General features: G+C 39.8%; 2 protein-coding genes across 3 annotated transcripts in view; both read right to left on the minus strand.

The window, feature by feature from the left end:
- LOC5570593 (leucine-rich repeat serine/threonine-protein kinase 1) overlaps nt 1-5,763 on the minus strand; it is a 58,981-nt gene extending 53,218 nt beyond the window's left edge. For both annotated transcript variants that reach the window (XM_021842882.1, XM_021842867.1), the window contains exon 1: nt 4,948-5,763. In XM_021842882.1, the coding sequence (XP_021698574.1) occupies nt 4,948-5,004 (57 nt within the window). In that variant the 5' untranslated portion in view covers nt 5,005-5,763. The remainder of the gene's footprint in view (nt 1-4,947) is intronic.
- A 2,978-nt stretch (nt 5,764-8,741) lies between these two features.
- LOC5570596 (serine protease 42) overlaps nt 8,742-25,080 on the minus strand; it is a 37,367-nt gene continuing 21,028 nt past the window's right edge. The window contains exons 3-4 of the mRNA XM_021842905.1: nt 9,591-10,292; nt 8,742-9,533 (exon numbers count right to left, since the gene is read on the minus strand). Of these exons, the coding sequence (XP_021698597.1) occupies nt 8,909-9,533; nt 9,591-10,292 (1,327 nt within the window). The 3' untranslated portion in view covers nt 8,742-8,908. The remainder of the gene's footprint in view (nt 9,534-9,590; nt 10,293-25,080) is intronic.

Consider the following 25,080-nt stretch of genomic DNA (forward strand, 5'->3'; position numbering starts at 1 on the left):
AAATCTTTCAGCAAAAGGGATTTCTCCACGAAATAATTTAAACTCCTCGAAGGATTTCAGTAATTCTTCCAGAGATTTCACCTAGACCTAGACATAATTCGGATATTTTCTAGAAATTTCTCTACGGGTTCTTCCAGAGTTTATTCCAGAAATTTCTCTAAGAATTCTTCCAAAGATTCCTTCATGAATTCCATCTGCAATTTCTCTATTTTGCAATTGCTCTAAAGAATTTCTCAAAAGGATTCCTCTAGGAATTTGTTTTACGATTCCCTCAGAAATTCTTCCAAGAGCTCATTCAGAGATTTTTAAACGAGTTTCTCTAGTAACATTTCCTTGGATAATATTTCAGAGATATTTTCGAAAACTTCTTCAGGGATTGCACTACTTTCTGCAAGGATTTCCTTAAGTCGTCTTCAAGAATTATTTCAAATATTTCTCAGAAATTCTTCTAAAGAAACATCTGGTAATTCTTCCAAAGATGTCTTCAAAGAATTCTCTGAAGGATTCCTCCTTCCTTCAGAAACTGCTACAGAAATAATTCAGGCATTGCAATAATTCATTCGAAGATTTCACCTGGAAGGATATCTGAATTCAATTTCTAGAAATTTCTTCAAGGATTCGCCCAGAAATTCCTCCAAGAATTCTCCATGGCATTCTTTCAGAGATCCCTCTACAAATTCTTTTAGGAATTTGTCCTAGAATTTTCTCAGTAATTACTCCATAAGTTCCTTTGGGAATTCTCAAAGAATTTCTTCAAAAAGAATAGTAGAGTTTGGTCCGTTGAATCTGTTGCATGCTCCTTCGTGGGCGAGCGACAAAATCAGGATCGTGTCTGGTTCGCGTAGTAACCGTGCTGTCGGTATCCGTGAGCTTATGTCGCATAATCATATCAAAATAAATCTTTGTCGTTTTTCAAAACTAATCCTTTCTCATAACCAAACTCCCAGTGTTTTCTTGTGGAAGTGCAGAGGACTTCTCGGCTTCCATAAAGCAAGTAACACGTCAACATTTCCCTCCCATCCTCAAATTGACCTTCTTGCAATAACGGAGAAGCAACTGCGGGCGGTCAATCATGCTCATGCTCATGCTCATAAAATTTCTTCAAAAAATTCTCAATGAAATATTTCAGATATTTTCGGAAAGGGTACACCTGGGACTTTTCCAGGAATTCTCCCGAGAAATCCCAAAAGGACAACTGAGGGTCCCAGATTTAGATTTCACCTTGACCTTTTTTCAGAAATTTCTTCTGGGATTTTCTCCAGAGACTCTTTCAGGGGTTCCTCCGAGAATTCTCTGTAATATCTCCCCCAGAAATTTCTCCATGACCTGCTTAATGTATTTCTCATGGAATTTCTCTAAGATCATTTAGACAAGAAATTAGAAATGTTTTCGAGAACTTGTACACGGATTTCAGTATGTTTTCAAGAATTTCTCAAAGATTTCACCAAGAAAGAAGTTCAGATAGTTTCCAGAAATTCCTCCAGGAATAACTTCGGAGACTCATCCGAGAATTAACCCTGGGATTTCTCCTAGAGTAATATCGCCAGGGATTTCCTCAGTAAACACTCCACAATTTCTCCAGAAAATTACTTCATAGATTCCTCTAGAGAACACTCTTTTTCAGAGTTCCTCTATGTATTGTTTCAGGAATTCTTCTAAGGCTTCCTTCAAAAATTTCTCCAAGGATTTTACCAAATATTTTTTAAGAAATTCAACTTAAATCTCGCCATATAATTCTGCTGAAATATGAACTGTGGTCTTTTGCCAAACCCACCAGTGACAACTTCAGTAATCCCACCAATAACCTCAGGAACTCCATCAGAAATTTTTCTACAAACTCATCATGGATCAGCTGGGGTGATTTCAGATACAATACCTCCATTATTTCTGCAAATAATTCCTTAAGGAGTTCTTCCAGTAATTTCCCCAGGAATTCCGCCAGTTATTTCTCCAGGAATTTCGCCAAAAATTCCTCGAGAAAATCCGATAGTAACTCTTTCAGGAAACTGCCGGAGATTTCTCCAGGAATCCCACAAGGTATTCTTCAAAGAAAGAGATTCCTCCACCAGATATTCCATGAAGAAGTTCCACCAGATATTCCTGAAGAAGTTCTACCAGGTATTCCGCTAAAAATTCCACCAGGGATTCCTCAAGATATTTTCCAGAAAATTCCAATTCCAAAACATCCGCTCCTGGATAGTTTCCATGATGTTTTTCAAAAATTCATTTTCGGATTCAGAAGGTCTATCTGAATTCCCTTCCTACAATTATTCTTCAAGAACTTCACGCAATATTCAATGGATTCTATCAGGATTTACTTCAAACATTCCTTCATAAATTTCTCCAGAAGTTGTAGATTCCTTCAGAAAATGTTCCATATGTTCTTCCAAGGACTTCCCAAGATTTTTCTCTTAATAGTCCCCCTGAGATTTTTCCAGAAATCCGTCCAGTTTCCTCCAGGAAATCCATTAGGAGTTCTTTTAAAGGAATTCTTTTAAATTTCTGAGATTTCTTCAAAGTTTTCTCCAAGAACTATCTTTGAAATTCCCACACTAATTCCTGTAGACAATTCTTCGGAAATTTCCAAAGTTGTTGTTCAGGAAGTCTTCAAGAAATTTCTTCAGGAATTCTGTAGGTAAATACTGCATAAGGAGCGATCAGTGCAAGATTGCATGGATGTTTTCTTGTATAACTCCTAGGATTCCTCTAAGATGAAGCGATGACGGGAGTCTTTGAAGATCCTTTGACAGAAAGAAAGCACGGAAGAATCTTAAAAAAAACTCACTAAAAATCATTGAAAAAATGAATAAACAACACTGAAAAATATTTCCACGAGAAATACATGTAGACATTACACTTAAGAGAAATTATTCAAATTGTTACTTCTATGATCCTTTGGAAGTTTCTTCTTCAATTTCTCTTGAGATCCTTCGAAAAATAAATAATCCAAATATTCATGCTAGAGGTAAATATACACATCCGTTTCCGATCAATCAGCGGGATAACATTGATCGAAATGAGTTTCATCGTAATAAAAATGATGACACCTGCGTTTCGGCACTCAGGTAGCAAATAAGCGTTAATAAATCTTATTTGATAATTTGCTTTTAAAGCTGAGGGGCTGTCTCTGTTCCAGTAGGGATATAACGTCAGGAAACAGAAGAACAAGAAGAAGAGTGAGTGTAACGGTAGCATTAAAATTCAACATGTTGAGTGCTAACAAGGTGAAAACTCATTCTACTATTTAAAACCAAGATGGCGTCAAAATCAAAGATGGCCGCCAGATTTTTTCACTCAAAATAATACTCGTATTCTTCATTTGAATCGAATAAAAAACCAACGATTGAAAACTTGTTTCTTTGTTGTACAAAAAAATAATGTTTGCATGTATTGCACTCGAAATATACGTCAAAATCGTAGAACATTAGAAAATCGTTCATTTCATAGGGTAAATACCATTGCTCACCTAGTTTTTGTAGCCTATCTTACGCAATTTTTCCTCAGCTTTCTGATGGTGATCTCAGAATTCAAAACGAGCGGTGCGCTACCCGAGGAGGAACGAATAACTCGCAATAACTTATGCATACCATATTTTGGTTTTATACCACAATTAGGTATTGTTCAGTTATCAATACCTCATTTTGATATTATAATGCTATTTGAGAAAATGTTTAAAACAATTAAAAATACTTCATTCTGATATTCGATAGCTATTCAGGACTGCTGGAGGTATTGATCTACTATTGAAAAATTTTACTTTTATATGAAAATCCATCATGTATTATTTAGGATTTACAATACCTGATCTAATTATCAGCTTGGAATTTGTAGAAAGACGGATGCTTCAAATTGCTTCATTTTTTCACAGCATACTATCATTAATGTATTGCTCCGAAGAGTGAATATCCGAATACGATAAAAGTTATGAAGCCTGAGATATTCACGTAAGGTATGGCTGAAAGTTATCGCGATTTGATTTTTTTTTTTGCGGCGAAAAATTAAGCTCCAAAATTGTCGGTCCTGGGAGGAGGTTACCTTAAACTCACCGCGAATATGCCACTGCCTACATGAAATTCGATTTAGAATTAAACAATTCAACCTAGATTTTTTTAAGGATAAACACAGAAGTTACCTCAGTGATTTCATAAGAAATTTCTCCAAATTTTTTTTTCAGATTTTTTTTGTAGTATTAGCTGGTGTGCAATCTTAAACGAACTTATGAAGAAGCCATTCAAATTTAACATCAAAAATACTTGAGAAATGGTTTTGAAAAACGGCAACAGTAATTCTTGGATGAAATGTTGGAGAAATTTGTTGAAATTTTGAAGGTACGGAATCCCACGTCAAATTTATTGAGGAACTCCAGGAAGAGTACAAAACATATTTCCTTGAATAACCTCGGGACGCATTTTAGGAGCAATGTCTGTATAGAGTAAAAGTTCTTCAGAATAAGAAAATCTCTGGAGAAATAACTCGAAGAACTATTGAAGCTTTCCCTACAGGAATCTCAGAAGAACTTCCGTAAGAATTTGTGGAATAGTCGCGTAAAAGTCTCTGAAGGATTCTTTGGAGCAGAGTTTAGTGCAAGCAAGTAAAGGAAAATAAGAGACTGAAGATCATCCATTGAAAAGAGATACTTTTTAGACACTTTACTGTAAAGTACACACCAAGATTCTAAAAAGACACTTGCTCCAAGCCCTGAGCATTTACGATATCACAATGCATTGTTCACACGAACATTTCCCCGAACGCAATCGTAATCTATTATCGAAATCTATTTTTACCTAAAGCATCGTCAAGCACTTCCCATTAAAACAACTGGCAGAAAATCGATAACCACACCGTCTCAATCATCGCTCTGCTTCTATCTTCTTGTCTTGTCCCCAATCGCATTCGAAACGAAAGCCCAAAGAGGTTCAAGGTCCCTTCTTCCTCATAAATAGGTACCTGATGCAGCAGTCTGCCGGGGAAATCTTCACTTTCCGGTGACGGAGTCGAGGCCATCCTTCAATTCTGTCGCTGCTTCGTGCAGCTCATTATCCTTCTTGCCCCCCAGTAAGCACTTTTAAGTTTGCACCTTTTCCACTCTTTTGTCGCAGACAACACTAACCCAGATCCAGTTTCCAATTTGCTTGCTTGCTGTGGCCAAGAGAGGAGATTTCTTGCTTCTACACTGCCACCGATTTATCGACCCCCAAAAACAAGTGCCACACTGGTTAATATTCTCTCACAAAAGAGGTTCTCCCTTCAACCTTCCGGAAGTCACCAATTCGAATCAATTTAAGCCACTTAAACGCACTTCCCGACGACGCTAACGATTTGACCAGTCCGAAGGAAAGGGTGGCCAATGATGAATAGATTCGTTTCTTCACACGGCGGCCGCGGAATTCAGAGTAGATAATATCGACCGAACGAACCGAGCGATTGCGGACGATTGCGCAGGTGTTGTGTCGAAACCAATGGCGAAGTGGTGCTTTTTGGTGCTGAGGAACTTTTCCATGGTTTTGTTTCTCTTCGGGGCGAAGCGCACACAAAAAAAAAACACTCTTCGGGTGCAAAAGCAAAACAAAGCGCGAGGTGTGGAAGTGTGTCCAGCACCTAACTAGAACATTTCAGACGATTTTTTAAAGATGAATACTGCTGCAATTCGATAAAACGCAATGTTTACACATTCAATAGTTATCACAAATTCACAAGCACACAAAAACACATAATTTCACGATAAAATTCACATTATTGAATAGAAAATTCTCACGAGAAAAACGACCGTCGCTGGCGAAAATAACTTCGCGACTGAGATATTTACAAACAAAAAATAAACAAAACAATACAGCTGATCGGATGGCAGCTGTCAAAGTTTGCGTTTTGCATCATGGGATGAGATTATAAACTCGCCGAACGACAAACTTGCCGAAAGCAAACCTAATTTAAAATATTTTCAAATTTTTAATACTAAAATCAATATTTTTGCTGAAGATTTGTTTACTGTGCTAAGTGGCACGAATTGTTTCGACATTTATCTTCATAAAAATCGCATCCTTGTATGGTTTTTGTTGGAAGTACGCACTTCAACAGAAACGTAATCACCTATTTCGATACGTGGGAAATTTCTTGCAAGAAATGCTTAAAAGACCATTCACAAATTTCATAACGCCGAAGAGGTGTGTGTCATTTAAATGTTACAGGTCATACGAAATTTAAGAAATATTCATATAAAATGTGGAACATGGAGGTGGGTGGGTATCGAAAATGGTCATTTATAGCGTTATGAAATTTTTACTTTTCTTGAGCGGAACAGCATACTTAAGGCTGGTTTGCTACGCACAAGAAAAGCAATCGCCTATCTCGATGCGGGGAAAATTTCTTCCATGAAATGGTCCAGAAAATCACATTTTTCTGCTCGTAGTACGCATTTGAGAAGAAATGTCATTTCAAAGGGGGCACTCTGTAGGAAATTTCTTGACCCATTTAGTCAAAGATTTTTATTTTTTACTTTTCTTGAGCGAAACAGCATACTTAGCTCAAGGCATGAAAAAATGATTTCAATTACACATGTCTTATTTCCAAATCCGGACATGCCAATGAAAAGGCCGATTTGACCCAAAGACTCCAAAGATAGTCATTTTTATTGAATATTAATGCTTTCATATTTTGTTTATATGCTCTCCTGATTTTTCTATAAATTTTGAAAACATACTCACTACATTTTTAAAAATCATTTGAAATACAGCACAGTTTTTTTAAGCCCTGTGGGTGTACATCGTGGTTGAATAAGCCGAAAGATTCCCGACTTGAGGCAGCAACACCCGTCCAAATTTTCTTGCGCGGCTGTTGCTGCCTCTAGGTGGGAATTTTCTGGATCAACAGCCAATAGATAGATTTGGTCATTTGTTGGCATGAATAGCAAAAATAGTCTCTAATAGAACTAGCGGTACCGTAACTGTTGGATGGATAAGAGATTTGTTTAGGGGGTGGTTTTGAGTTTTGAATCTGTGGGAGGAAAAATAATTTGGGATTGTTCATATATTTCAGAACGCTAGAATTGGACACCCACCCACCCCCTAAAGCGTTATGAAATATGTGAATGGGCTTTTTTCCTACTGGAAGACCTTAATCGGATTGGGGTTGCAACTGTGATTAAGAACGGGTTGCGTCAGTTCTAACCTGGTTCAAAAATATTTGAGTAACTTAAGGTTAGTTTCGTTGGTGCTCCTGTTTGGGGCGCCCTCACCGGGATCACGGTCAGTTTGAGCGCGCATTTGATTTAACGTTTCCAAATGTAAACAAGCATCCTAAAAACTGATCGAAAAATCACCACGCTGATATCCATAGGGTTGAACCAACTGTGCCGCATTTCAAATTAGGGGGGTTAGATCTGACGGAAATGGTCTATTGAGAAGAAATGGCATTTTAAAAGGGGCTCTCTGTAGTAAATTTCTTGATCCATTCAGTCAAGGAATTTCTTTACTTTTCTTGAGCGAAACAGCATACTTAGCTTAAAGCTAGGTATGCTGTTCAGCTCACGAAAAGTAAAAATTTCTGCTCAAGAAATGGTCAAGAAATTTTCTACAGTGACCTCCATTTGAATTGACATTTCTTTTCAACAGCGTACTGCGATCCAAGAAAAATGCTTTTCTTGGGCATTTCTTGCAAGAAACTTCCCACGCATCGAGATAGGCGATTACTTTTCTGTTGAAGTGCATACTTTGCTTAATAATGAATTTGTCCATCCTTTCCACTAAGTTATATAACTATGTAAATTGTCTTCCAGCGGGAAAATATAACAAAAAAAAATAAAAAAAAACAAACTCTCATTAAAAGTCACAGTACTGCTAGTTTTCATCTGCAAGGAGACAGCTGGAAAACCGCACATTTGAAGGGCTTTTCGATGACTTCACATTTTGAAAAGTTGAATACCTAAATACATGGCTGGTACACAAATTATGTCACGCTAAATTTCCGCTTTTTTGACTCCCTCCTCCCCCTTGTCACGCTTTTTGTATGAGACCTCCAAAAGTTTTGCAAGGCTTGTGACGCTAAGCTGAACCTCCTCACCCCTCTTGGACCTCCAACGAGCGAATCCGCACCGTAGTTAGAGGTTTCAAAACATATCGGTTCCTTAGGAAAGTTGGTTCAGTAAATTGATATAAAGCATATAAGCCAATAAAAAATTTTCACGGAAATTGTCTATTGCAGGTCACCCGTGATTTTGAAATCAGAGTTCAAGAAAAAATTAAGAGAATTGCATTTAAATGTGATTATCGTATCATATGCGTTTCGAGCAGAATATGGGTGTTAAGCAGAATCCCTATCAACATTCAAATTAAATTCTTCTCGAGATTTGAGCAGAATCCGTATCGAAATTTGGGCAGAATCCCTCTCAGGATTTAAGCAGAAACTCTCTCAGGATTCAAGCCAAATCTCTTTCTTGGGATTCGAGCCGAATCTCGCGGGTTTCAAGCAGAATCCCTCTCAGGATTCAAGCCAAATCCGTCTTGGGTTTCGAGCGGCTCTTTCTCGGGATTTGAGCAGAAATTCTCACGGGGTTTGAGTAGATTTCCTCTTGGGATTCACGCAAAATCCCTATTGTTATTCGAGTAGAAACCCTCTCGAGATTCAAACAGAATCCTTCTCGAGATTTGAGCAGAAACCCTCTAGGGATTCGAGCCGAGTTATATCTAGGATACGAGCAGAATCCCCTCTGGGATTAAAGTTTGGGGTTTCTCTTAATGATTCTTTTATTTAAAAAGTATAAATTCCTTTTATTTATTCCACAACATCGTCTCATTACAGTAGGATATTCAAAATGTATTACTATTTCAGTACCCCCCAATAAATAAATACTTAAAGAACAAGTCTACCAATAAATCTTCCATCTTATAGAAGCCCAATTGGTTCACAACCATTCCTACACAAAGTGAACCACATTATCATCCAAACTATCAATCACCCTCGTCACCCAACTGGATTGCACAGCAACGTTCGTGAACACCACTGGAATACCTTCTCCACAGCTCACACCCCAGGACAAAATCCCCGCCAGCACGTAGGAACCATTCCGTTGACACACCAGGGGGCTGCCACCTGAACCTTTACAGGAATCCAGTCCAACTTTTCCTCCGGCACAAATAAAGCTTCTGTGCATTCGAAACCGTCTGCCCAACGTAGAGTTTGTCCGCAAACGTCCCTCACAAGTGGAACTCTCAACCAATGGCATCGTGATAAACCGCTGGATGGGTTCCTCTTTCGATGGATTGCTTGGAGAGGCTCCCCAACTGGTCAGCACGCAGTTACTTTCGGTGAACTCACTTCCTTGCGTTGGCAGACAAACATTTCCAATATTGGCAAGGGAATCATTTAGAGGTATGTCCAGGATCAGAACTGCAATATCGTTGAACAGTGAACCAGAATAGTATTCGGGATGCAAAATAATGCGACTAACTGATCTCCTCTGGCTTGGCAATCTTTCTTGGTTATGGCGGCGATCCCAATCACCAGCGATGATGGCAAATCTCTCTGGGTGATCACGTGCACTGAAATTTTAAAGTTTGTATTAAAATCAAGATTTATTTGAAACATTTGTTACTCACTTAGCGATACAATGTCCAGCAGTGACTACGGCACTGGACGTGACCAACGCACCGCCACATTTGTACAGGAAACTACCATTGCCAATGCGCTCTTCCAGGTAAACGGTCCAAGGAAACTCCCCAAGACTAGTCGTCCCATCGAGAGGTTCCTCGATGACTTCTTCCGAGTCTTGAAAGTGAATGCGGCTAGCGATAGCTAATCGGCGTTGTCCGCACTTTTTAGGCTTGGGCGGCAGGTGTGGTCTAAGAGTACCAAGTGTAGTTCTCCGGGTAGTCGTAGGCGTGGCAGTCGTAGATTTGGTGGTAGAAGGTTTTGTTCTAAACGTGGTTGAAGTGGTTTTGGTAGTTGCTGAAGTTGGTCGAACATCGCCGAACACTATAGGTTTAAATGGAGTTGTAGATTGTGGTGGGGAGGTTGGAACGGGAACAGAAGTTGTAATGTCAAAAATGAATTCTGCATCGGGCTCTAACGGATTTTCATGAGAATTGAATTCTTGCAGAAGTGCAGATATCTCCAACAAGAGCGATTGATTTGGGGTGTCAGAAAGAACTGGAAGGCTTATGGGCGGTACTGGAACATGTAATGCTATTGGAGTTATAGGCTTGCTGGGTCTAGGTGGTACCGTTTGAGCATGGGGATGGTGTTGAGTGATTATCTGATGCTTCCGGCAGCAGGTTTGTTCAGATCCACAAAGGCTGTCCCTGCGAATGAAAAAAAAGTGTATTTTTGTTGACATCTACATCAAATAAGAACATCTACATGAAAATAAGTATAGGGCCCATTCACAAATTTCATAACGCTGAAGGGGGTGGGTGGGTGTCCTTGAGATGTTACAGCTCATACAAAATTTGAAAAATATCCATACAAAATGCGTTACGAGGGGGTGGGTGGGTATCGAAAATGACCATTTTTGGCGTTATGAAATATATGAATGAACCCATACTGTAATAGGGCCCCAAAGCATTTTGAAAAGTTGAGCTAAGTTAGTATGCTGCTTCGCTTCAGAAAAGTAAAAGTTTTGCTTAAGAAAATTTAGCAAGTTTGAATCCCGGCTTCAAACAACTAGGGTCGATGTACCAATAGCCGCATAGCTAAGAACAAATATTCGTATAAAATCGAAAAATAACGCTAGCGTCATTAATTTTACATTATCTGAAAGTTTTTTATCTTGGTTTTGGAGAAAAAATATGAAAACTACAAACGTTTGTATGTATTAAACTCATACGTTTGTATGTATTATCGCTTGTGCCACTAAAGGAACACATGTGCCTATAGTAGCACTATTTTTAATTTTTGTTCCTATAGTAGCACTAGCACCACGGCGTTGGCAAAATATAAATCAAAACCGTATTTTTATAAAACTTTTATATTTTTCCTTTAAAGTGTGGATCAAAAGCTTTCGTTTGATGTATAAAAAGTTCTTAATTCATCAATAATTTCGTATAATAAAAAATAGTTTCTCTCAGTAGTGCTACAATAGGAACAATAGGTTTACTATAGGCTCAAGGTGACGGTTAGTCACGGCTACGCAGCAGAAAAGTCAGCGAATGGATTCGGGAGAAAAAGTAAATTAAGGCACTCGCGATTACTTTAACGTGAACTTTTATTTAACCAAAGAAATATAAAGATTATGGAAACGCACGTGTCGGTCGCACTACGATGGCGGTTTGAATGACGCTGTTCGATCAGCTTCGGCCGAATACACTGCGCGAGGGATCGGCAGCACACACAGGGTTCGGACGAGTGTGGCGACCAAAGTATATTGATGTGGTAAGGTGTGCATTGTTTCTCTCCACACTCCTCCTCAATGGACTACCGGTTCACTTGCACTTCTGAGTCCCAACAGTTCACAAAACATTTGATGTTTCTTCGGCCCTAGGGGCTTTGTCATGACGTCCGCAATCATTTGATCAGTAGAGCAATAACCAGTCTGATCTCTTGCTTTTCACACAAGTTTTTCACGAAATTCTCCCTAGTGTCTATATGTTTTGAGCGCCGGCTAGAACGCTCCGTCTTCACAAATGCGAGGCAACCTTGGTTGTCCTCGTTCATCACTGTAGCGATCTTCTGTTCTTCACCAAAATCACGTAGCAGCTGCCTCAACCATACGACCTCCTGGCAGGCTTCACTGAGCGCCACGTACTCCGCCTCTATTGACGAGAGCGTGACTGATGATTGACGTCGACTGGACCATGATACTACTCCTCCACCAAACATGAACACTGCGCCGGATGTCGACTTTCGACTTCCAACGTCTCCGGCCCAATCGGAATCTGAATATCCAATCAGCGCTTGATTCGGTTCTCCTCCTAGTCGTAGACTGTAATCTGCCGTTGCCTTCAAATATCGCAATATGCGTTTCGCCGCTGTCCAGTCAGCTTCGCTTGGAGCGCTGAACTTACGGCCAAGGATCGCTGTAGATGCCGCTATGTCCGGTCGAGCATTCACAGCAAGATAAAGTAATCCACCTACAAGGCTTCGGTATTTCGTTGCATCCTCAAGTGCTTCTCCATGTTCAACCAGCTTCAGGAACCCAGGATCCATGGGTGACTTCGCCTTCTTGGCCTGCTCCATCCCGAAGTTTGCGATAAGCTTCTCGATGTACTTCTGTAGTCGAATGCTATACACTCCACCTTCTCGCTGTATCTCCATTCCAAGGAAGTGTCGAACTTCACCGAGTGACGTGAGCTCGAACTCCTCCTTCAGAGAATCGAATAGTTGTTGCACTTCTCGCTCATTCGTTGACCCAATCAGCATGTCATCGACATAAACAAGTAGAAAGACTTTCCCTTCACCCACGCTTCGGATGTACAAGCATGGATCGGCTGCTGAGGGCTTGAATTCCAGTTTCGCTAACACTTCGTTGAGTCTCCGGTGCCAGCAGCGCGCTGACTGCCGCAATCCGTAGATACTGCGCTTGAGTCTACAGACATACTCCTCCTTGCCAGGTACTGCGAATCCAGGGGGCTGTCGCATCATAATCTCCTCATTCAAAGATCCGTATAAATACGCGGTCTTCACGTCAAGGTGTCGTACTACCATGTTGTGCTTTGAAGCCACCGCGAGAAACGTTCTCAAAGTAGCTTGGCGTGTAACCGGTGCGAACACCTGATCGTAGTCCACTCCTTCTTGCTGGCTGTACCCCTGAGCAACGATTCGGGCTTTCAACTTGACAACTTCATTCCGCTCGTTACGCTTGACCTTGAACACCCACCTTGATCCCACAACTTTACATCCCTTGGGTGGTGGAACTAGCTCCCAGGTCCTTAGGCGTTGATGCGAAGCAAGCTCGTCCTCCATTGCGCTCTTCCATTCCGGCTTCTGCATTGCTTCCCGGAATTTTGATGGTTCTTCCACTGCACATGCCGCTATTCCAACTGAATAATCCAGAACAAAATCATCGTAACGCTTGGGGATTGCTCCACGATTCAGCCGATCCGATCGACGGCTTGGCTCAGGAACCACTTCACGATTAGAAGCATCCACAAAATCGTCGCTTCCAGAATCTTCATCGACTTCACTTTCTTCTTTCTTCTCAACAAAAGGCAGCAGCTTGATCTCGTCTTCTTCATTCTTCTCAGGAACAGTTTCATCTGGAGCCGAAGCAGGATAATCCATAGAATTCGATCCGTTGCCGAGTTCGATGAACCGGGCATCTCGACTCACTGTTACTTGATCCGTCGCAGGGTCCACGAAACGGTAACCCTTATGTTCCATAGAATAGCCTACGAAAGTAAGCTTGCGCGCCTTCCCATCCATTTTTCTTCGTTTGACCTCTGGAATGTGTACATAAGCCTCGCTTCCAAACACTTTCAGGTGGCCAAGTTGCGGCTTACGACCCCACCACAGCTCGTATGGTGTCTTCGGAACAGATCTTGACGGTAATCGGTTTTGAAGGTAGGTTGCGGTAAGCGTCGCTTCACCCCAGAATCGCTTCTCGAGTCCAGCGTCGAGGAGCATACAGGTAGCCATCTCGGTGAGCGACCTGTTTTTGAGCTCAGCCACTCCATTCTGTTGTGGCGTGTAGGGGTGGTAAATTGTGGTTTGATGCCTTCCGCACGATAGAAATTTCGCAGCTCTTTGTTGTCAAATTCTCCTCCTCCATCTGACCGAATAACTTTCGGCTTCTTGCCGAACAAAGTTTGCACCCATCGCACATACTCCTTGATGGATTCAGCGGCTTCCCACTTGTTCTTGAGGAGGTACGTTACCGTGAACCGACTATAATCATCGATGATGTTCATAACATATCGGTTACCGCTTGGGGTGGCGGTCTTCATCGGACCACACAGATCGGTGTGCACGATGTCTAAAATTCCAGTCGATTTACGTTCGGTAACAGCAGGGAAGGGGGGTCGCGACAATTTCCCCTCCAAACAACACTCACATACGACACGCATACCACAATCGCTTACCTTCATACCTGTCGCAAGGTTCTCCTTCACTAGACGTTCGGCAGCCGCCCAATCACGGTGGCCCAAACGTCGATGCCATTGGTGTTGGCAATTCTCTCCGTGTTGACTGGTAGTTACCTTGAGCGAAGTCCCAGCAAGCCTCAGACGGTACAGGCCGCCGCAACGACACCTTTCGGATCGACAATCCGACACTCATCTTCGTCGAAACAAACTTCGAATTTCTTCTGTGTCAGCTTAGAAACCGAAATCAGATTGGTCGACAGACCAGGGACAAACTTCACTTCACTAATATCAATCTTCATGACATCCCCTTCACCGTCAACGCCATAGAGAACACCACTACCTTCACCTTTGATCTGCGTCTTCTTGCCGTCTGCCAGAGTTATCCAGCCACCGGCGAACTCCTTCAGCACCGTGAAGAACGAACGGTCGTTCGTCATATGGGCGCTGGCTCCACTGTCGATAATCCAGCAAGCCGACTCACTTCCAACCGTAAAAGCAACTCCTTTGTTGTCACTGTGAGCAGCCTTCGCCTTAACACTTTCTTCTTTTCTGGATTTCGGCGCACTTTCACTTTCTTTCTTTGACGACAAAAACTTTCGGCAGTTGCGTCGAATATGGCCAGGCTTCTTACAGAAGTGGCAAACTTTCTTCTCAATTTGTCCGTATTCCGCGGAACGCATCGCTTTCTCACTTTTCGTAACACCCCCACCTTCCCTCTCCAGCCGCCGATGGTACTCATCCATCAGCCTGGATTTGACGACATCCATCGAAATGTCATCATCAGAACGACTGTCAAGAGCCGTAACAAGATTGTCGAAAGACGGAGGAAGGCTTCGCAAAAGCATACAAATTTTTGTATCTTTGTCGAGTTCGGTACCGGCGGAATCGAGCCGTTCGAAAAGTTCATCTACTTCGAGCAGATGCTGCTCGAGATCACCACGTTCGGACATACTTATCGCGCACAGTTTCTCAAGGTGGACTTTCCACGTCTGCCAGTTTGTGCCATTCAATTTGGCAATCACGAACCGCGGATCCATTTTCACCGACGAAACAGTTCACTTTTCGACCCGATCGAGTTTGTTTACTTCCGCACACAACGATCGAACACCGGGCCGGTCGCGAATATGCTCTTCTTATTCTTCACCTCTTCCTCACTCTCGGAGGGGCCCACGAGGCGGAACACCAAACAAAATGGCTCTTCGACGCCAAATGTTTTCCAACACTTTTTCACTCCGATCCGGCTGGGCACATCACCTGACGGTTAGTCACGGCTACGCAGCAGAAAAGTCAGCGAATGGATTCGGGAGAAAAAGTAAATTAAGGCACTCGCGATTACTTTAACGTGAACTTTTATTTAACCAAAGAAATATAAAGATTATGGAAACGCACGTGTCGGTCGCACTACGATGGCGGTTTGAATGACGCTGTTCGATCAGCTTCGGTCGAATACACTGCGCGAGGGATCGGCAGCACACACAGGGTTCGGACGAGTGTGGCAACCAAAGTATATTGATGTGGTAAGGTGTGCATTGTTTCTCTCCACACAAGGGAGCTTAAATTTTAGGCAAAACTAATTATTTCGATCATTTTTTGAACAAAATCAAGCTGTGTATCAATGGTACTTAGATAAATAGCTCCTGACCTTCATATCAAAAATTTTTTTGAAACGATTTAAAGCGAAACGGCCGTAAAATGCCACTAGTGCGACTATAGGGGACTGTCTACTAAGGGAACACTGACCCTACCATAAAACAAAACAATACATATACAGCGGAGATTTGCTGTATGGAACATGACTGTTTTTCATCTAACGAATCGGACCCGTTAGTTGGAACGACTTACAGCTGGTGAAAATGCTCCACACTAACGTATCTGGAGAGCAAATCGTCACGAAACGCACAAATACATACGCATTTGTTCTATATATGGAGACTTCAATGCGACGGTACTCAGACGTCAAAGTCAGTTTGACCTTTTCTGGTGACATTTGAGTGCTTTTTAGTTGGAATATTTTCTAACCAGCGAACATCCAACAATCGAGTCATTCAATGTAGCGGACCCCCAGCGAGCTAATCCCCACTGAACTTTGCAATTGGATTAATTGGACAAACTGAAATGAAATTTGTGAAAAAGTTACACGTCTTCTCAGTGAGAATCGAACTCACTTGTTCACTAGATAGAGCGCATTACCCCTACACCACGAGAGGAGTAGATGCCCATTAAAATACAACACTTTCTATTGTATATACAATGCCTAGGCGAGAGCGCATTATTTATCAGGTATTGAACGACTACACACTGCTCGCCAACGACGTGCTTGAGGAAATTTGTAAGCGACTCCCAATGAGTCCAAACCTAGCTGGCTGTCCGGTAGTTTTCTTGAAGGATTTCCATTTGAACTCAAGAGGGATTTTCAGAAGATTCCGCCAAGGATTTAAGAAAATTTCCAAGGAAAATCACTGATAAATCACTAGAAAAAAATCAAAAACCCTTCCTTATGAATTTCCAGAAGAATCATTTTTTTTTTCTCAAAGAAAAAAAATCTAAAGAATCACGAAGGAATTTCCGGAAAAATTCAAGATGTACAAAATTATCTCAGGCAGAAACAATAAATCAAAAACATCAATGTGTAAAGCTAAGTATGCTGTTTTGCTCAAGAAAAGTAAAGAAATTCCTTGACTGAATGGGTCAAGAAATTTCCTACAGAGAGCCCCGTTCAAAATGACATTTCTTCTCAACTGCGTACTGCGATCAGAAAAATGTGATTTTCTGGGCCATTTCTGGGAAGAAATTTTCCACGCATCGAGATAGGCGATTCCTTTTCTTGTCAGTAGCAAACCAGCCTTAAGAATATAAGTAGGATTTCTTTAAGAATATATGAAGGATTTCCAAACAATTTCAGACGAATTTTCGGATGATTTCTATAAATAAAGATTTAAAAAAATCCTACGCGAACACGAATGGTATGAATCCGTCCGTACAACCTCTCTTTGGATTCTATCTCGCATACATATGCATCAGCCATCGATCATTCGTGCTATATTTCCTTCACACCCATGCATTGAATAGTTCTTCTCCATTCTCCCTCATTCATCTTTCTCTGTGATGCTTGAAGGTGTGTGTGCGAAGCCATTTTACGAAGACCTGGGATTTTTCAATCATCGGCGTCAGTTTTCGCGATGATGATGGTTGATGACTGTGCGCATTTCTAGCGTAGCTTTTCATCCAGGCGAAAACTTAAATGGAGAAAAATTATTAAAATATTTCTGATCACAAAAGTGCTTTTTTATGTGCAATATGGGTAACAAAGAGGTAGCTGATACAATAACTAGGTGTAATGTTGCAGTAACGAACATTTTTGGATCTCTTTTTTGTCATTTTCTCCATGTCCTCGTTTGGTAAGATGAGACGGGGTTGGTGGTCTGATGGCTACCGCTTCTGCTTCATATGCAGAAGGTCATGGGTTCAATCCCAGGCCCGTCCCTTTCCTCGTACTTTGTAGTTGTATATCTCTCACTTGCTTCTATCTTCCATTCTAAATATATCACACTCAAACTATTCGTTCATAGCAAACGCTAGAACCAGAGACGGACAAGAAACCGTTTCCCTAACGCCTTCCTACTTCCACGCGCTCGCCTTTCTTACGCCTGATACATAGGCAGTCTGCTAACCACAAAAGCAAACCTCTCTGCCATGCCTTTCCCCCAATCCAAAACACTCCCGCATGAACTGACGTGGATGCAGTGGAATATACGGTCTACGTGGGAGTCAGTTCAATGCATCATCAATTCCTCCCCCTTCCCCTCATTGGTCTGCATTCTGACGTGGCATGTGCCATTGTTGCCTAAAAATAGAAGATCACCAGCACTTATACACTGAGGATGCCTGTTAGTCCCAAGCAGTCATTCGGTTGGTTCCTTGTGTAAGTGCAGCTGATCTGGCGATACTGGAGTGCATCCACGGGCGGCCAATCAAGCTCAAGCTCAAGCTCAAGCTCCATGTCCTCGTTTGGTAAGATGAGGCATTATTGAAAATCACGCTGGATTTAATCCCAGGTCTCCTGTCAATTGACGCCGTTGCGGCGATCAGCTGTTCCGAAACGTCTCGTAAAATGGCTCATTGAACGCACATTTTTTGCCTTGACACAAACGAATGCTGTGTGTTTGGCATTATAATAGACCATTTCCGTCAGACCTTACCCCCTATTTTTATATTTTTCTTCAAAAGACGATTATTTTTAATGATTATTGACGCTTTCAGATCTAATTTATATGCACTCCTGATTTTATTGTAAATTTTTGAAAATTCGAGAATTTTCCACATTTTGAGTAGTGCGGCACAGTTGTTTCAACCCTGTGGGTAAACAAAGTGGAGATTTTCCCACAACTTTCAAAACCCCTGCGCTGAGTGTTTGTAGATATGACGAAATGTCAATGTCAAATCAAGCACACGAGACGACACGACAAAATGGAGAAATCTGAGAGAAATCTGAGGTCCGATGGGCAAGCTTCGTTGTAAATGAAGCCCATCCTTTACTATTGTACTTATAACAAAAACTTTTACCGGAAGACGACTGCTAATAGACCGTTTTAAGCTTAGCAAGTGATGGAATTCTCCTTGGAAGCATTTCTGCAACGCTGCGGAACGTTTTCTACAAGAGGGGCATATTGGCCGGTTTGTTTTGAAACGTCAAGAATTGGACCGTTTGCAGATAACGTCTTATACACGCTTTAGAAGCTACCTGGCAAGAGAAAGTTGCATGCAAAGCATGATTAACTAAGTAAATAACACTTTGACACCAAAAACTGTATAAGTAATGGATTTGCCACTGCGATAGAGCAGTTTTTCCTTAGGGGGGCCTATACCTGTTTACCCTACCGTTTGATATCTGCTGCTTATGTCGTCAAGCTGTTCCGGAACCATATGACCAATGGATTATACATACTTCCCCATTTTACCACTCTCGTAGGTCTCCCCGAAAAATCTGCAAACGGTCAAATTCTTGACGTTTCAAAACAAACCGGCCAATATGCCCCTCTTGTAGAAAACGTTCCGCTACGTTGCAGAAATGCTTCCAAGGAGAATTCCATCACTTGCTAAGCTTAAAACGGTCTATTAGCAGTCGTCTTCCGGTAAAAGTTTTTGTTATAAGTACAATAGTAAAGGATGGGCTTCATTTACAACGAAGCTTGCCCATCGGACCTCAGATTTCTCTCAGATTTCTCCATTTTGTCGTGTCGTCTCGTGTGCTTGATTTGACATTGACATTTCGTCATATCTACAAACACTCAGCGCAGGGGTTTTGAAAGTTGTGGGAAAATCTCCACTTTGTTCACCCACAGGGTTGAAACAACTGTGCCGCACTACTCAAAATGTGGAAAATTCTCGAATTTTCAAAAATTTACAATAAAATCAGGAGTGCATATAAAGTAGATCTGAAAGCGTCAATAATCATTAAAAATAATCGTCTTTCGAAGAAAAATATAAAAATAGGGGGTAAGGTCTGACGGAAATGGTCTATTGAGCCGATTCAAATATACCCGAATATGAGCTTTCGCTAGCCCACACGTCGTTCGTATAGAAAGCTCATCGTGTCAAGAACAAATCCTGAAACACTGAAACAATTAAGACTTTTTTTCCTCATTGTGACATGCACGGAATGAACATTTTATTTTAATTTACTTTCGTTTTCATAATGCAGACTTTGTACACCACAATTATAACAGGATTTTCGGAAGTATTCTACAGGGATTTCTAGGAGAATTCCATTGGAATTTCCGAAAGAATCCCAAGAATTTGCACGAAATGAAGTGAAGTGAAATAATAGTTTTTTATTATTGTCTCAGGCGTCTCTCCGAGAGTATTCCAGAATAATAGGTTTATTTTAAGACATTTTTCTGAAAGAATCTCAGAGGGAAGAAATTTCAAAGAGTTTTACGGAAGAAACACTGAAGGATTACGAGAAAAATATCAGAATTTAAATAATAATTCCTATTAATAAAAATAAATTCCAGAAGAAATCCCGAGAAATTTTGTGAGAATCCCCAAACCCAGATGAACCCAGATTTTTAAAATAGATTCCATTCCACTGGAAAGCAATCATTAAATAATTTTCGGCAGAATACCAGAATTTTACAGAAGAATCGATATAGCAGTGTTACAAGAAGCAAACGTTATGGGAATGCAGGTCGAGACACACCACTATGAATGGTGGATGTCAAACAGGAAAAATACTAACAATATGAGGGGGCTAGCTATTCTACGGAAGAAAGATAGTAGGATCAAAGTTAGAGCAGTAAGAGATATCAACAAAAATGCAATGTCATCAATTGTGGAGAATCAGGAAGGCGAGAGTTGGATTGTAGTTAATGTACACGCACCAAACGTGAATGCAAATTCGTTCTTCGCTGAATTGAGAGCATACGTAAATGGACATCCAAGGAAAGACAGAATGCTATAGTTAGGGGTCGTCCATAAATGACGTAGCTTTTTAGGGGGGAGGGGGGTCTTCACGCATTTGTGACGAAGTGTGACGAGGGGGAGGGAGGGGTCCTAGCTAGTGGACGTAGCATTTTGAATCAAGTCCGTTAAAAGAAAGGCGCTGAAAAAAATGCATAGAATTATTTTTTATCAAACTTCTTTTATTTTCTACTTTTAAACTTGGGTTATAAAATTATGATTAAGCTTCAAAACATTCATATGATAAGATTGAAAAAATATCTATGACACTTTAGATTTTCTTGATAAATGCAATCAAACAGACGAAGCTTATAAAAAACGTAAGAAAAACTTCGCACTTGAACGCATGGGAGTCTATGTTCATCAGCAACGACGAAGGACCCCTGATGAATGAAGACGATCCTCCCATATCGTCGTGTCTGTTCAATTTGATAGATACGAAGATCCAGTAACATTTCTCTTCGGACGCGTACGAACAACGTTCGAGAAGCAGTCAGTCGGACATTGTCCCGTAGATGGGCTACATCGTGCCCGAAACCGGTCGACAGAAAGGTAATTTTTTAAACTTTCTTGACGTTTGTAAGAACTATAAGTGTTATGTCTTGTTTCGCGTCGCGTATCGTGAATATCTGGCCACTGTTTGCTAAAATGATTTGAAATTGGATAATATTAACGATGATTCATTTCGAATTAATATATTTTCTTTATCATCTTCATTGACATCTATTTCCTAACAACGAATAATTAAAAAAACAATCCTCTAATATAACGAAATGTTTGTTAAATATATTATAAAATATATTGGACGAGCTTCATCAATCCAATCAATTTTTTTTCACATTTTTTATAGTAAACTTGTTTTTTATGGTAAGAACAGCAAAAGAAATATAATTTAGCCTATATGAACCAGGAAACCAAAATCAATGAAAATGTTTATTTAAAACGTTTCCAAATTACTTTTGAGGGCTACTGTATATCAAACTGTTAGATTAAATCATTCTTACATTTCAGTCAGTAATTAATATCGAACTTTGTATTGAACTTCTCAATTCCAATTTCTTGTTTCAACCCAGTCACTAAGGAAAACAAATTAAAAAAATAAAGGGGGGGGGGTGCTTGATATGCTACGTATTTTCCAGGGGGAGTACCAGCATTTGTGACGAAATGCTACGAAGGGGAAGGGGGGTGTACAAAATCAGTGAAAAAATGCTACGTCATTTATGGACGGCCCCTTAGGAGATTTCAAATCTCAAATAGGAGAAGAAGATTCAGAGGAAGAAGATATCATTAGACTAGGAAAATATATCGGGCACAAAAAAACAAATGAGAACGGAGAGTACATGAAAATATTTTTAAAACTGCACAAAATTAATGTTATATCAATGCGGTTTGATAAATCATTATTATGTACATGGACAAATAGAAACAAAACTTCTCAAATAGATCATGTTTTAGCTTCAGAGGAAACATTAATAAAAACAAAGTTTATTAGGGCAGGTTGGACTACAATACAAACCGATCAAAAAATGTTAATTGTAGCCATAGAAACAATGCAATGGAAATCAGAAAATAACATGAAAAAAAGAAGAAGTCAATTGCTGCCCAGTGTTCTACAACAAAAAGAACCAAAAGAAATATTTCATGAGGAACTAAACAAATATGAACCAATAGATGTAGAAAATTTAGAAATAACAGAAGCCTATGAAAAATTTATAGAAAAAATGGCATCAAGTGCTAGGAAAGCGTTACAATATGTTAAAGACCCTATGACACCAAAAAGGAAAAAGGCAGTAGAAGCATTATTAAAAGCAAGAAAAAGAATGAAATTGGCAAAACAAAGAGGAGTAGATATAGCGTTGTTTAGGGAAAACATTAACATAAAAAGACATGAATACAGTTTAGCAGTAAGGGAGCACAATGAGAAGGAAATTTTCAAATTTTATAACGAATTGCAAGATTATGAAGTAGGAGAAAGAATCAAAAGATCTTATAAATACTTGAAGAAGTTTGTTAAGAGAAAAGCGCCCAAGAAACCGTTAATTGCAATGAAAAAATGGATAGAAGAACTAGAATTAACAGAAGGTGAACCAATAATTATAAAACCCGATAACGAAACATTAACAGATGAACCAAGTAGGGAAGAGATTAGAGGCATCATTAGTGGACTAGTAAACGGTAAAGCAGCAGGATTAGATAAAATGAAAAACGAATATGTCAAATATTGTGACGAAGCCAGCATAGAAGAACTTTATCAAATGATACGAAAAGTATGGTTGAGCAACAAAATGCCAGATCAATGGAAACAATCAGTTCAAATTCCTATACCGAAGAAAAAAGGAGCTAAGGAAACAGCAGACTTCAGGAGGATAACACTAAGTAATTTGGGATACAAGATATATGCGAAATGGTTAGCGAAAAGATTGAGAAAATATGCAGGAGACCCAGAATTTCACCAGACGGCTTTCACCCAAGATAGATCGACAGACGATCAAATTTTCTATGCAAGAAGATGCATGGATGAGAACTGGAATAGCGGAAACACCATTATCCTAATGTCAGTGGATATCAAAAAAGCATTCGATTTTGTTGATGTATCATCGGTAAGTTATACCAAAAAAAAAAAAAATACTAACAGTACAACAAGTAATCTAATTTGAAAATTGTAAATTAATGCATAGGTGGAAAAAATTTTGAATGAGCTCCATGTACCGACGCATATAATAAACAGAGTACTGCAAGCGATGTCAGCCGAACGTACCAGCATACTTTGGGAAGGAGTTAGAACCGAAGAGAGAACGAAGACAAAAGGAATCAAACAGGGATGCCCTTTGTCACCGTACATCTTTACGTTAATAATGCAAAAAGTACTTAAGGAGGTTAAGAAAGAATACCCTGGTATTAATCTGCTAGAAATTAACAATGGAAGATTACCGGTCATATTAGCTTTTGCGGATGATTTGTTAGTCATAGCAAGAACAGTGGAAGATATAGAAAAAATAGTGAAACTATTGAAAGTTGAATTACAAAAGGTTGGACTAGAAATTAACATTAACAAAAGTCAGGTTTTGATAAGAGAACCAGAAAGTGATAGAAGCATTCCCGAAAAAATTGAAATAGATAAAGAAGACTACGAGGTGGTAAAAAATATGAAATATTTAGGAACCTATTTTACAGAAACACTAGATAGACCACAAACAACCAGAAAAAGATGTGTTCAGGCTGTAGGTAGTAGCAAAGCTATTATTGAGTTCCTAAGAAGATATAAGCCATCGTGGGAATTAGCGAAGTTAATTTATAAAACAGTAGAATCACCGGCTATCACATACGGGTTAAAGGCAGCAACACTTGTAAAAAGAAATAGAAAATCAGTTAGCAAATATGAAATGCAAATTCTTAAGGAAATGATGAAGTATTGCAGGGATAAACCAAAGGGAAGATTAAAATTATCTAGGATACTAGATGGTAAAACAGCAACAAAAAAGATAAGAGTTATGAGAATAAAATATTGGGGTCACATTCAGAGACGAGAATCAGGACATCCATTAAAAGTTGCGCAGAAGCTAAGGTATAATAAAAAGAAAATAGGTAGACCGGCTAAAACTTGGAATGACGCGGTTAAGGAAGACAAAAATATGATATCAGGGTTAGGAGAAGAGGAGTGGACAGAGTTAGCCAAAGACAAAGATAAATTAAAAGCAAAGGCGGAAGAGATTTATAAAATAGAAGGTAGCGAAGAGGAATCAGAATCAGGAATAGATGAATAAATGATACAGGTAAAATAATAAAAATAATATTAAAAAAAAAACATGAATAAATTATTGATAACAGTAATGCTGAGAACTTCAATATAAATGCATGTATTAAAAAAATGAAGGAATACTAAGAACTTGCAGGCGGACTGAAAACGATAAAGAAATGCAACAAAATAAGAAATGTCGCGGGAATGGGCGTTATCTGGAAAAAATAATTGTTTTTCTTGTATTTTCAAGGACTGAAACAAAGAAGCAAATACAGGAAAAGCTTGGAGACCCAACGGAGGAAGCTTAGCTGGTTCTTAATTGAAGAGCAATTAACCTGGGTGAGAGATTTCCATTTTTATATTCAGGGTGGCATGGTATTGAACTGAATGTTAAATATAAAAATAAATACGTGCCAGGATCAAAGTGTTGAACTTTGATTCAGGAAGTATTAATGCATCTCAGATATCCATTTGATATCAGGAATGCCTTAATGCGGGGCTTATTGTATCGGACAATGACCTCGGGATGTACGTGTATGAACAGGCGTCCTAGAAATGGGTCGCTGTCTGGACAATAGAGCTATCAACCTTCCATTTCCAGGGCTAAAATTATTTGCAACTATAAACAAAACTATAAATAGTTGGAAATAAGTTTCTTCCATAAAAGCACTGCCGGTTCAGTGGGCGATGGATTGTACTCACACACACACACACACAATACCAGAATTTTACAGAAGAATCCTGAAAGGATTTCCATAATAACCCAAGATGGGTTTCCGGGATAATCCAATAGGAAGTCCCAAGGAGGTTATTGGAAGAATCAGAGCGATCAAAGAAATAACTATATACAATAATTTCAGAAGAGTTTCTGAA

Source organism: Aedes aegypti, chromosome 1 (assembly GCF_002204515.2).
Source record: "Aedes aegypti strain LVP_AGWG chromosome 1, AaegL5.0 Primary Assembly, whole genome shotgun sequence".
NCBI classification, from domain to species: Eukaryota; Metazoa; Arthropoda; class Insecta; order Diptera; family Culicidae; genus Aedes; species Aedes aegypti.